The following is a 14,192-nucleotide window of genomic DNA, read 5'->3' on the forward strand; positions in this document are numbered from 1 at the left end:
ACTTTTAGTGCCAGTGGCTAGCTGGAGAAAAATGTAGCACACAAAAGCCAGAAGTGACTGTAGTGATCAAATATGAGATTGGCCACTGCGAGGAAATATGCAGCTGGACAAGCTGAGTTTTAAACTGACCCTATGCCATTAGGTTTAATTTCAGCCAGTCTTTGTTTTGTCATCCAAAACATTATCAAGAAAATTATAAAATTGAAACTTCAAGTTCCAGAATGCCTAGTCGTATTGACTGCTTACTGGTGGATCCTGTGTAATACGTCAGGGTGGCAACAAGGAACCAAGTTTGGGTCTCAGCATATCTGCTTAATCTTTGTTGTAAGCATCACAGCTGCCAAGTTTTCCAGGTCCCTGCTAAACGAGTTTGTCTAGGTGTCTGTTATTCTTAGAATTCTGGGACTTGTGGTCCTGGTTTTATACTCGGTTAAATAAGGCTCAAAGTCCCATTTTTATATGGAAAAAAAGGGACTTTCCTAACTAGTCATGCATTGACATGAGAAACTTGTCAACTATGACGTATCGACATACATTTTTGCAGAAGTGCTTTTTTAAGCATGGTATATGAGGCTGAGTTGCTTTCTTGAACCCCAGTTTATAGGTATCGGTTAAGACACTGGGTGAAATAATCAGATCAGTTTGGGAGTACTGAAAACGTAAAGGAAGACAGGTCTATCTCAGAGCCTCTTTGCTAGCCTATGAAACATGATTAGGACTATAGTTAGAATGTAATGTATCAAACAATAAACATTTTGACTGAGTACTGAAAATGCAAAGGAGTCGGCACATTTCGTGATAACCTATTGTAGAAATGGCCGTCGTCAGCACGCTAGATTCTCTCATTCAGAATGATGAAACGGTCAGACACGACGAGAACTGTGAAGCTCAGCTGGGAGTCTCGAGGCCATGCCCCGATTGACATCCAATAGCTAAAGTCGGTCGAAGGAAAGACAGCCGAGCCCCGCGTTTCCTTCGAGGAGATGGGCGGGGATTTCAATTAGTCTGAGATGCACCTGGTCTGGTTCTGGTGTGGGTTTTTTTCTGCATTGTTTGGTTACCTTTGAAGGAAAGACTGAGGGCAGTGATGCCTCCAAGGAAAAAGAGGGCTGTTCCGGAAAAAGGAGAAGAAAATGGCAGCCCTGTCGCTGTAATCGTAAATTCTATTCGGAAACACACTGGAGAGTCACCTCCGATGCAGGAGGATTCGCCAGCGAGGCCTGTCACAGAAGACGCATTCCCAGAGCAGGCAGGAGCTGCTGAAGCGAAAGACCCTTACAGCAAGATACGGAGGAGAACTTACGACGTTTACCCAGGTGGCGTTTCGGGGTACAACAGAAGGGAAACCTTTGTTGTTAGAGTGCGCCCCCCTTTGGCAGAGAAGACCAGTAGTATCATGGCTGCCTCGGACACCGCCCCGCGCGGTGCAGACTCCTTCTACGTTGGTGACGCTGAAACCTCGCCACAGGGTATGCACGAAGAAACCACTGCTACGGCCCACAGTAAGGATGGCACCACAGGTAGTTCAATTTTCTTGTACATTGGTTTTCAAGAAAGCCTGATGTGTGTAACGTGTCTGAAAGGTTGTCTCTGTTGGTTTGGGGCAGGGTGTGTTTATTTGTGCAATAAGGTTGTTTCACATTCTTCCGCACGGAGCCAATTTACCAAGCATCCCTGTCCCTTAGTAAAGTACAGTTTCAAAACTGAACACTTTAACGAAAGAACACTTTTTGACGCCAGTATGCAAGTGAAACTCTCCTTTCGTAATGGCTTGCGTGCGAGTAGCTGTTCGGGTTTGGCCTTTACATTTTAGAACGTGTTATCTAGTTGCATCCCATTATGTAAGTACTGCAAATTCTAGATTGTAAAGTAAAAACCTGCACCGGATAAACTGCTTAAGTGTGGCCCTGAGAAGCTTGAAGCTCTGGCGGGGACTCAGTGGTAAGGATTGCAGGTGCATGTGTGCCAACAAGGAGGCAGTGCCCCAGGCCTGAGCTTTCAGTTAACCCCATAATTCATTTTGGGAGTTGTGGTCCTTGTTCACTCTATGTTGACTAACACACCTGAAAACAATGGTTTGAAAAATAAAATCCACAGACTTGAGCAATGTGTGCTCTGTGACAGGGAGCCATGTGGTAATCTTTTTCCCTGCCGAACTAAAGACTTGCCCCATGTCCTGAAGGTGACTTTCAGTCAGACCAGGTAGTATAGCACTAAGCATTCTGGGACTTATGCTTTATTCTCTTCACAAATATAGGCCAATTGAACCCAGAATGCGTGGACGCTTACTTTTTGGTGGGGTGGGGGGGCGGAGAGGGAATGGCTGAAAGTCTGCTTCATGATATGGGAGCTCGTTCATTGCTATGGGAGAAGAGAGAGGCTGTGGGTTGGAAAGGGTCCTTTGGCAGGGTAGACTGAAGGCAGGGGGCAGGAAAGATAACAAGACTTCAGGGAAGTGACTGTAATTTTACCAGATTACCCCATCCCACGTTATACACCACGTTCAGTCTTGGACCTTATGCACATTGGTATGCTAGTGGCAATTGTTATGAATTAAAACTACAAGTCCCAGAATGCGGCTGTATTTCACTTGGAACTGGGTATTAGTTGTAGTCATGAAGTCTTCTGGTAACTTTAAATGCTTACCCCATTTGGTCAAAGGTGTTGGTGATATGGAATATGTAAGTGTTGCTTGCTTCTGGTTCTGGTTGTCCTTTTCGAGTGTGAATTCGCCCTCATTGTTTAAATACATGACAACCTCTTTTATCAATGGGCAAAAAAGGTAGTGCCTCCAATTTGTTCTGCTGTGTTCTCTTGTAGAAACCAACATTATTGAAAAACAACCTCGAGGAAGAAAGAAGAAGGGGCCGGTAAGCTCTGTGAAGACGAACTGTACTTTGTTATAACCAAATGTGGTGTTGCCAAGGCATGTTTAAATAATCGGCAAGTCACTTTGTGCTAAAAACCGACACTGATGCTAAACAGTTTGTGATGGAAGTGCAACCGGAAGTGGATCCTGCTCCAACTCCCTCAGTTTGGTATTAGTCAGGCCTGCGCCTGTAGGCTCAGCCACTTCTGTAACCCACACGTCGGTGGGAGGGTGGGGGCCAGAAAGGTCTCCAGCATGGATTGCAGAGAGATATTCCCGTATGCTCCTGGTGTGTGGCTATGGAAGCTCTTTGCCAGCCCCACTTCAGGGTTACCAGGACTGTGCAAACAGGGGTTTAGTAAGCTGGCAAGACCAGTTCCGGTTAGGCCACAACCACAGCTGCATGCAACATCATAATTGCAGCTGACCATCTCAGTTAGTATGGAGTGGTGACAATTAAGCAGTTGCTGCAAGGGGTCTCCAGTGACCTCTTTGTCCACGTTTGGCAATGTTCGGGTTTGCCAGAGTTCTCTCTACGTCCACTTGGCAGCTCATTGCATTCTGATAACAAATGACTTGTAAGACGAAATACTTGGGGAATGTCTAATTTTCCCCAAAATAATATTCCAACTCCAGTTCTGGAATAAACAAGCATCCCGGAATGTTTTAGGAAAGTTGCTCTCTCCCCCCCCCCCCCCCCCCCAAATTTCTAGTACTGGCGTTAGAATAGGAACTTTGTACTTCTTGTGTCTGCCACGCCCACTGCTACTCGGAGGGCGCAGTTCGGGGCCAGAAACACAAACGAGCCAACAGTGGCCCTGGGGACATAAAGGAATTTGATTTAGGGAGCAGGCGATGCTAGAAGACACAAACCTTCACCTGGGTGCAACCTGTCTGCAACATAATGTATTGTGCTTACCCATGAGGTGCTTACCCATGAAGTAATATTCTGAGAACACATTTCCATGGTCCATTATTAAGGGATGCGATGCCATTACTGTGTAGTGCTGTGGGATATTGTCAACGACCTTGCCTATGATGGCAGAATCTATCCATCCCAATAGGCCTTGATGCTTTTTCCCCTCAATATTTGAGAGCAACACTACGTTTCCGTATGCATTATTTTTTTCTGTGACTCGTGTTTCCGAATGACACCATTTCAGAAACTTCGCACACTATGCACAAGTAGTTTTTCATGGAAATATAAGCATTTTGAAGTACCTAGGTGCATTTTTGATTATTATGAGGTTGTATGATTCCTCAAGGTCACTATTAGACCTGTTCTGTTTTCACGTTTTGGGTATTTGTGCATGCTGTAAAGAGGCCATTTCGTGAGGACTGTGAACTTGCATTCCTTTAGCAACAGATTTGTAGCGTTCTGAAAATATTTCTTCACAATTACTCTGGCAATGGCAAATAACCTCCCTACCCCCCTTTGCTAATATTGCTCCCCCTTTATCAAAGTGAATGATGCTCTTGGGTTGGCGTTCCGAAATATGGAATATATGCTATCTGTAAATGCCATTCTTTCATAAACCTACCACACCATGTTTAGCCATATGTTTCTGAATATGCAGTACCAGTCCAAAATTCTCTACCACCCCATGAATTTAACCTATTTTGTACACAACATTCATAAACCCTGTGCCTTTAAGGAAGGTGATGTTGGTGGCCAGCACCCCCACAATGAAAATAGTTCAACACCACTCAAAGGACGATGCAGTATATGACACAATCACACGTTGAATGTTTTAAGTCCACTTTCAAATATTGGTCAGTTTAGAAACCAGCTTTCACAGAGAATTGGGACACTGTAAGTCAATTAACTTCACGCACCGTACAACCATTAATTATGTTCTGTATGGACAAGAACTTATTTTCTTGTTTTGTTTCCATCGTTGCTGCATGGACAAGGACTGGGCACAGCCGATTAGCACAAGTGTGACTTTTCTGCTCTTCTAGGTCCTCCTGCTGTGCTTTTATTACAACTGGAAATAATCGAAATGTTTTTTGTGCAGATATTGGTGTTATCTCTCTTGAATCTTTGTGACGGAACATCCAAAGTGATAACATTAGTGAGGCGGTGCAAGGGTGGCCTTTTTCATTTACCCCAAATTGGGGGGTGTCTTATTTTTTTTTATTTTTTTTTTCCGGTCTTGTTCAAATTTTCAAAAACGTGTGTGAGAAGGAAAAACTAATCAAAAACCAAAGGAAATGATGGACGGAGTGTTGAACATTGCAAGCACTCACCCCCAGTCAACTGATCTGGGTTTAATCCATCACCGTTCTTTAGCCCACTCTGCCACCCCAGTTCAGACATGGCCATATGCAAATCAGTCTGACCCTGTGCCTCATGGGAACAGTCCAGCCCGAACTGCCAAGCCATGTCTTCCCTGGACCGGAAACAAGCTTCCTAGGACCTGTTTCTGGCATTTCAGCCGTCTTCAGCCAGGCTTGCTTGAATCCAGTGGCAAAGTGAGCAAGGGACTCACGTCTGAGCATACCCTGCCAACTTATGGCGAACAAAGCAAAAACCAAAGGAAATGATGGACGGAGTGTTGAAGGAAAAACTAGACATTAGTTAGATGGATACGTTTATTTTTTTGTGATTGCACAGGTGAATTTTGCTGCTTTGTCAAGTTTCCATAATGTGAAATTCACCAGTAGTGTAGTCATGAGTCACTAGTGTACACAATGTTCAATGCTGATGCTTCGAATTTACCTAGTGAGAATTTGGCCCTGTCCTTAAATACATTGTATTCGAGGTGGTACTTCAAGGACTATATACACAAACCTACCTTGTAGAAATAAGGTGTGAATCTAGTCTAGAAGACCATCCCCTACCGATAATATCCGATCAATTAACCGCATCATCTTCCCATGCTAGACTGTGGAGCCCCTCGAGGCCCTGCAAGCCCTTCTCTGTAATCTGTTTGTGTTACCTTTTGCAATTTTTCGTTAGTTGGACCTGGTCAATTGTATGATTGCTAAAGGTGCCTGTGTTCTGGTTGACCTCAGAAACCATACCAATGAGGAAACCAGGTCACTGAGTTGCTACAGAGGAATTTAGAGCCAAGGGCCATAGATATCATTAGACATGGCATTTACCCAATTGCCATTTTCTGTGAATCGCAATTGGGTAATTGCTATTTGAGTGTATGAAACCCCATGAGTTTCATTTAGCATTTCCGAATGGGTTGCAAATCAACCTACCTCATTAATATTCATGAGGTAAGTGCAATTTGCGACCCTTTAGGAAACACACAAATCACAAGGGTGGTGACCTGCTGGGGATCAGCAGATCACTGTCGGATTGCTTTTAAATTAGTGTTTTTTTTTTTTTGTTTTTTTAAATGCAGGAGGACGTATTTGGAAAAAAAAATGAAGTCTTCTTGTAGTCATTTTTTATTACAATAGACAGTGGTCCTTTGGGCCACTGTCGGTTCCTAAAAACACTGTTTTGCTACCATTCACAAAGGAGAAGGGGATCCTTGGGGACCCCATCCCATTTCTGAATGGGTGACCACCTACATGAAGTAGCTGGTACAAAGTGAAGGTTTTGCGACCACATATTGGGCATAAAACATTCCCACTTACCGCTGTGATTCGGTATTAGAAAGGTTTGCCCTGAACATGCCCTTCCGAATACCGAATAGGTATGTCTTAACAATTCCAAATTGCGATTCGGTAAAATGTTATCGCAAATTGGAATTCATACATACTGAAATGCATTTTTGCGGTCCCAAACTGCCCTACCGTGTCGTTTGCAACTGCAAAAATGCCTGATACATATGGCCCCATGCTATGTTTTATCCCTTTGTATTCTTGACTGTTCTTCAAAATATAATATTACACATCCAAGTTGTAGAATATATATATATATATATATATATATATATATATATATATATATATATTCACTTAAAAAACCATAGGTTTCACACATGTTCTAGTTAGGTGGATATTTCACTCGTAAAAAACCAATGAAATTCCCCTGTTATAGTTAGTTCAGATAACTATAACTCGCGCGCCCGCAATCCACTGCTCATGACGTCACATATTACATCACTCATGACATGGTCAGTGGCATCACTCATGACATCACTGATGACATCATCCTTGTGATAGAGTGGCGGGCGCTCGAGTTATAGTTATCTGAACTAATTATAACGGGGGAATTTCATTGGTTTTTTACGAGTGAAATATCCACCTAACTATAACGTGTGAAACCTATGGTTTTTTTAAGTGAATTTGCAAGGTTTTTTAAATGCTAATTCCTAACTATAACGTGTGTGAAACCTATGGTTTTTTCAGTGAATTTGTACGTTTTTTTAAATGCTAATTTATTTATGTAATATTTTTTTTATATATTTAGTTTACAATAAACTACGTATTAAAATTATTTATTTATTTTTTTGGTTTTCACCGTGCGCGTTTTCTGCCTTCGGGGTCCTTCAGGGACCCCCTGACAAAGGCTAGGGGGGTCAGGAACTCTCTACCCTGCCCCCTTTTCACGGTCGCCACCTTCCTTTTTCACTCTCGCACAGAAAACAAACAAAATGGCGGCCGACACTTCCTGATTTCGACCGATTCGAACGTTGACTAACATGTAACCACCATGTAACCACCAATCAGAATTACGCTCGCGCACGTTAGGGTGCTCGCACGGTGCGCGCACCCTGCATGCGTATAGATATTGATATGCTTTTAAATGCTATTTTCTCAGGAAATACTGAACAGATTTACACCAGACCTGCAAAAGGCACTTCCTTGACCTTATGGCTACCTCTCTGCCAAATTTCAAGTAATTCTGTTCAGCCGTTCGGGCTGTAGCTGTGTCTAAAGGTCCTATGGGAAAATGCATGGGAAAAACGCGTTTTGGGACCCCCCTTTTTTCTTGGCCCCTACTTGACGAATCACCCCGAGACTTTCAGGGTAGGAGCTGAACGGAGCGCCCCATTCGTTTTGAAAATTTCGCGAGGATTCGTCAACCGGCGCAAAAGTTATTCAAAATAGAATTTTCAGATTTCCTATGGAAACACGATCCTAACTATAACTATCTACTGGCGACCGCCAGTAGATGATTATTTATTTATTTTATTTATATATATATATATATACACACACACACACACACACACACATTTTACCTACTGGCGATTGCCACTAAGTAGTTATAGTTGGGACCTATTTTCCACAGGAAAAGCTTTTTTTTGACTTGCCTTTATCTTTGCTGCCCTTTTGACGAACTTAACGGAATTTTCCAAAAAGTGTCAAGTCTTTTTGTGCATGGAATGTTATGGAGTGATCTGGGGGGCGAGGGGGTAAAGGAGTATGTTTCCCATAGAGATTTTGCACACGACTTCAACCCAAACTGCTGGATGGTATTACACCACATTCGACAGAAAGGTAGCTCTTGGTCCAGAAAGAGTGACTTTGTTATTTGGTGTAAATCTATTCAGTAGTTTTAGAGCGAGTTAAAGAAATCCAAATTTGGATTTCCATGGACTCGAAGGCTCTGTGAACCCTCCTGATCTGGTTGGCTGCCAACCCTTCAACTAGGAAGTGATGACTGTCAAATTGGGACTCCGCTTCAACTGAATCCCTGGAAAAAAAATGTTAAAAAGCAGAAAAGAAAAGGGGGAAGGGTGGGAATACTCTGATCCCTTAGCTCAGGGCAAAAAAAAAAACTTATTTTTTTTTCTTTTCATCGTAAATTGCAACGGATCTTTGAATCCACAGTGGAGAGAAAAAAAAATCAACGATGTGCCTGACATCTTGTATTCCAAATGCAACAGCAGAATGTTTGGATCCACATTGAATTTGTAAATTGATAGTGTATCGAGTACGCAGTGGAGACAAATTTAATTTAGGAGTGCAACTGGAACATGTGGTCTTGTTAATGAGCTTAAATAGTGACAGGCCACAGGTATATGTAAAATGAGGTCTCGCACTCGGGAGGTACTAATCGGATAGATGCTGTGGATATATACCACAGCGGTTAAAAACAACTATTATAAAGTGCGTGCCTCCCATATTTCTTCAAGTTTGATTTTATCAACATAAACTGCGAGGAAGCAGCACCTGACATCTGTTGTGACAAATGCAATAGGAGGTTTGATATTTTGAATCTACATTTTAAAGGGGAGTCGATGATGACAATGCACCGGTAACGTACCTCTTTGTTAATTAGCTTGAGGATCGACACGCTGCAGATATACTCTAAAGAAGCCTTTACACAGTACAGAATGAAACAAAGCCGCTGCATTTGAAAAGAGGGACTAGAAAGTCCATGCCTCCTACATCTTGTCGAGTTTGAGTTGATATAACGGTGAGGAAGCAGCACCTGACATCTTATGTGCCAAACTTAGCAGGCAGAAGCGTCCAAAGTGCCAAGATTGAAAATCCGCAAAGTGCAACAGCAGGAGAACCACTCACATAGGTGTGAGGACAGGACCAACATCGTTCTGAGCTGAGGTACAATACTGGGAGAGGAGACTGACCATGGGGTGGGCGGGAGTGTAGGGACTCAAAGGGGGAGAATGCTGAAGAACAACATGTCACTCGAGAATGTAGTGCTAGAAGCCTAGATATGCATGTTTGCAGATGCTCTCTTTCAATAGATATCGTGACAGCGAGGCACATTCATGCTCGTGACCACATGGAAATTAGAGGGATAGGTGGTGGTGCAGTGTAAAAATCTGGTTTCCAATACATTGTAACAGCGGAATGCTGATGCATTGGAGATTGTAGGTGATACGGAGCTAGCTTTTTTGGATGCACCGGACAGAGAGAAGAGGAGCCTAGTGTGAGTAGATAGTGGGTATGTCAGACGCTGCACAACAGATGTGTAGGTGGGGTTTCAATATTGCCACGGTTTCACAGTGCACTGTACAGGGGGGCTGACGGCATAAACCACAACTTCCATGTTTCGGTTTGTCTGTTCTTTTGAGAAGTGCTCCTCTTGCCGCAGAAAGAACATTGTATTCAGCAGCCAAGGGGTGCGGACACAGTGTGCTGATGCACAGACAATGCAAGCCAGGGAAGTGGTGTATTACAGCCTTCTTCCAAATCCCGCATTGGTGGCAAGATCACTTTGTCTATGGTGGATGGTTTCAGTGAGCATCACTTACATTTGTTCCACTATAAGACCACATGTGCAACCAGTGAGTGTGACGCTTTTGGCAGAACAATAACACTCTAAAAGTGACCTACAACACATGCCATACTCCTGTTCACAACACCAAATATAGGTAATGCATTCCACAAAGTGCACAGGTTCCTATTGAGGTCAGACCGGAGTGACCATGGGCGGCAAAGGCACCATGTAGGAACTTGGCTGGCTTCCAGAGCAATCATTTCAGGCAGTGTTTTCCTCCCCTGCCTGCTTGCACCCCCAGGGTCAGGGCAGCCAGGTAGGTTCCTCTGTGTGGTCAATATTTCATTTACAAGCTATCTTGTTTTAGGACATGTATTACCAAGCATGCTTTTTGTATTTCTTCTAATTGGCTATCCACTTTCAGAGCTGCTGCTTCCACTGGCTGTGAAGCTTCATGGTGCAAGTAGAAACAGTCTACAATGGCTCAGCGAGCGATGAGCCACTAAGACGGAATGCTTGAATACTTAAGCAGATTACACTGCTTAGAATTATTATGTATGGATCACTGTCATGGCATAGCATGAAGCCAGTGTGTTGTACAAATACATCATGTGCTGTTACCTGATCCGCTGCCCTGTTAATTGCTTTACAAGCATGGTGCAGAGGTGGCAGCTTCCTTTTGGCAGTGGCTGCTTGGAAACGCATACACCTCAGGAGTGTTTCTCTGCTGTCTCAGAACCTCTGTGCCTCACTTACCTTGGAGCACCTGGCACAGGAAGTGATTGAGGCCTGTTGTACAATGCACAACTGTGCTGCAGATCGTCTCTAGGTGCTTTAATGGTCAGGAGGTGTGTTGGAGACGGTGATGTTTGGGTGTGAGAGAGGGTACATGGCTGGCTGTATGGGTGTGTGAGGGTGTATGAGTGGCTTTATGGGTGAGTGGGAGAGTAAGTTTCTGTATAGGTAAGTGAGCGTGAGAGAGGCTCGATGGTAGTCTGTGGTTGTTTCAGTGACTTTTTAAGTGACTGAGTACATGTTAGAATCTGTATGAGTAAGTCAGTGGGTGTGTGATTGGCGGAATGCACGAGTACTTATATGGGTCTGTGAATGGGTATATGAGCAGTTGTGTGGGTGTATGAGAGGCTGTATGCGGTAGTGAGTGGGTGTGTGAGTGGTTCTGTGTATGATGTCATCAGTGATGAATTATGTGAGGTCATAAGCAGTGCATTGCAGGGGCATAAGTTCTAGTTAGCTGAGGTAACTATAGCTATAACTGCTGAATTTCCCTGGTTTTGCATGAGTGAATTGTGAACTTAACTACATCGTCCCTTGCAACCTTTGTTTCCTTCCTCTGTGTGTGTGTGTGTGTGTGTGTGTCTGTGTGTGAGAGAGAAATTCTGCAATTATAGCTACCTCCGCGAACTATAACTTATGCCTCCCGCAATGCTCTGCTTATGACCTCACATATTTAATCACTCATGACATGGTTAGTGACATCACTGACCTCCTTCAGTGAGTGTAAAGTTTTTCATAAATGTTTGCAGAACTTAAATCTATATAGTAAGCTACTGTAGAACTTACATTACTATTATTTCTACACTACTAATGACTGACATTTCATCTGAGTGGGTGTGTAAGTGGCCATTTGGGTGTGTGAGTGGCCATTTGGGTGTGTTAGTAGCTGTGTGAGTGGCTCTATGGGTGAATGACTGGGTTTGTGAATGACTGTATTGGTGAGTAAATGCATGTAGTGGTGAGTACGTGGGTGTGTTAGTGGTTCTATGGGTTTGTGAATGGATATGTGAGTGGTGGTGGTGTGTGTGTGGGAGTTTGGGGTGTGAGTGATTTTCTGGATGATATCAGTGATGTCACTGACCAGTTCATGAGTGAAGTAATATGCAAGATCATAATCAGTTCATTGTGGGGGCGTAAGTTATGGTTAGCTCGGGTAACTATAACTGCTGAATTTCACTGGTGCTGTATGAGTGAAATCTGAGCCTAACTATAATGTCTCTGTAACCTTTGTTTTTTTTCAGTGAATTTCTATGATTTTTAAAAATTATATATTCTAACCATAACCTTTTGGCAGTAGGGGTGTGAGTGGCTGTATACGGTGGAAAATGGGCATGTAGGGGTCTGAGTGGTTTTGTTGGTAATAGTGGCAGTATAAGTCGGAGTGAGTGTGTGAGTGGCTGGGTCAGTGAGTGGGTGTGTGAGTTGTTTTGTGGGCATGAGTAACACGGAGTCTGTTAGTGTGTGTTTGAGAGGTGGAATGGATTGGTGACTAGGTGTAAGTGCTGCATGGAGGTGTATGTGGTTGGATGGGCGTATGAGTTGCATGCTAGAAAAGGAGGGCGGGGCCAAAAAGTGAATGCCTCCAGTTGATCCTACAATTTTACACCTTATTAGTCCTTTACAAGTAGAACCATGGACTTCTCTAGCCAGGAGAGACCAAAAAAACTTATTTGTCAGTCATTACAGATTACGCTCTGATAGATCAATGATGCCTTCACCTTTATCAAGTAAGTGCTAGCTCTTTTGTCAAATGCCAGGTGCTGCTTCTACACTGTAACTGTATAATGGATCACAAGGAAATGTCTGTAGTGGACTTCTGTGCAATTTGGCAATGTGATTGTTCCTAGTGTGTCTTCCTCCAGAAATCGGTGATAACATGAATTCTTTGATAGAGAAGGCAACAAGACTAAAACGAGGTGAATCTCCATGTACTTTTTTTCTAGCTCTGTGAAGCAGGTGCTTCTTTGTTTGGTGAAGATGTCCTCATTTTCTTGGACATCGAGAAAGCAGCATCGTTTTCTTCTGCATCAAGAAACAGATGTGCCCAGAAGGCCTTTATATAAAAAAAAAATTTGTGAATTTGTTGTGAAAAATTGCAATACGTTATTCCGTGGATATTGTAGACGCTCTAGCCGGTGTGTCTTCTTTCCCTCACTTCCTGTCGAGACACTGGGTGAGCGCCATTTTGGTTGGCGCTCTAGCATTCTAACTCAATAACGATCCTTCCCTCTTTAAAAGGGGGACCCATGCAAGCGCGCAGCGGGTGCGCCAATGGCATGCCAGAGGCAAGCCCGTCTGCGCCCGTCCGCGCATTGACCGTGCACAGTGCCAGTCATGCTGCCGGATCGCTCTCCCGGCCCCCACGCCCTGCTAGTGTTTGCTATTCCAAGGACCAACGTATGAGGCTTGGTGGGCAGAAGTCCGAGGTAGGGGTTAAGGCTGGGAGGGAGGGACACCAGGCCTTGCGTACTGAGGGCTCGCTGATTTGAGGTAATGTGTGGTCTTGTGAATGCCAGGTCTCTCGTTAAACACTATCCGGAAATACACATCCTGCTGGAATGTCACGACCTGGACGTATTTTTTATCTCCGAAACCTGGACCCGCACTGATTCTTTAGTTGAACTAGGACTTGCTTGCCCTCCTTGGTATAATGTTTTTCACAAACCCCGTATATCGGGGAGAGTAGGAGGGTTGGGAGTAATCTTCAAAGATAAATGGAACTTCACCCCTCTTGAATTAGATGAGGCCGAAGGGTTCAAACTCCTGGTGTTTTCCTTAAGGGAAACTCACGGCCATCTATTAACCGGTATGCTTTGCTACAGACTCCTAGGAGGACCTAACACTAAGTGCTCTGCCCTGATTGATGTGGTGTGTAACCTGGCCTTGACACGCTCTAAACTGATCATCTTGGGTGATTTCAACTTGTGGGCTGATGGCCCGCTGGACACGGCATTTAAGGAATTGTCGGAAGCTTGCGCAAGCTTCGATATGCTCCAGCTGGTGTTGCAACCTACGCACCAGGATGGACATATATTTGATCTACTGTTTGCTAATTCCAACATGGTTACAATTACAGATGTTCTACCACTGTGCTGGACTGATCATAGGCTGGTAAATTTTAGGCTTACTCTGCCTAATGTGTGTTGTGTAATCTATCATCAGAGACCATATTGGCTGGGCAGAGAATGGGCCACATTGAGTAAGCTTAAAAATTCCTTGCATTGCAATTACTTAGACAGCCTGGACCCCAGTAGGTCGGTGGACTGGAATTACCAATTCCACTGTGTGCAGATCAGAGACAGGCTTGATAAGCATATTCCTGCAAAGAAGCTAAAAAAGAGAGAGAAACCTTCAGCCCCCTGGTTTAATGAGGAACTGCGAGCACTCCAGATGGGTTGTAAAGTGGCCGAAAAAGCCTGGAGAAAAGGA

At 43.8% G+C, this 14,192-nt stretch overlaps 1 protein-coding gene across 1 annotated transcript in view; it reads left to right on the forward strand.

The window, feature by feature from the left end:
- The first annotated feature begins 945 nt into the window (after positions 1-945).
- The window catches only part of LOC146857420 (uncharacterized), a 90,439-nt gene continuing 77,192 nt past the window's right edge, over positions 946-14,192 (forward strand). The window contains exons 1-2 of the mRNA XM_085647917.1: positions 946-1,520; positions 2,821-2,870. Coding sequence (XP_085504043.1) covers positions 1,088-1,520; positions 2,821-2,870 — 483 coding nt within the window. The 5' untranslated portion in view covers positions 946-1,087. The remainder of the gene's footprint in view (positions 1,521-2,820; positions 2,871-14,192) is intronic.

Source organism: Triturus cristatus, chromosome 3_2, assembly GCF_964204655.1.
Source record: "Triturus cristatus chromosome 3_2, aTriCri1.1, whole genome shotgun sequence".
Taxonomy (NCBI): domain Eukaryota; kingdom Metazoa; phylum Chordata; class Amphibia; order Caudata; family Salamandridae; genus Triturus; species Triturus cristatus.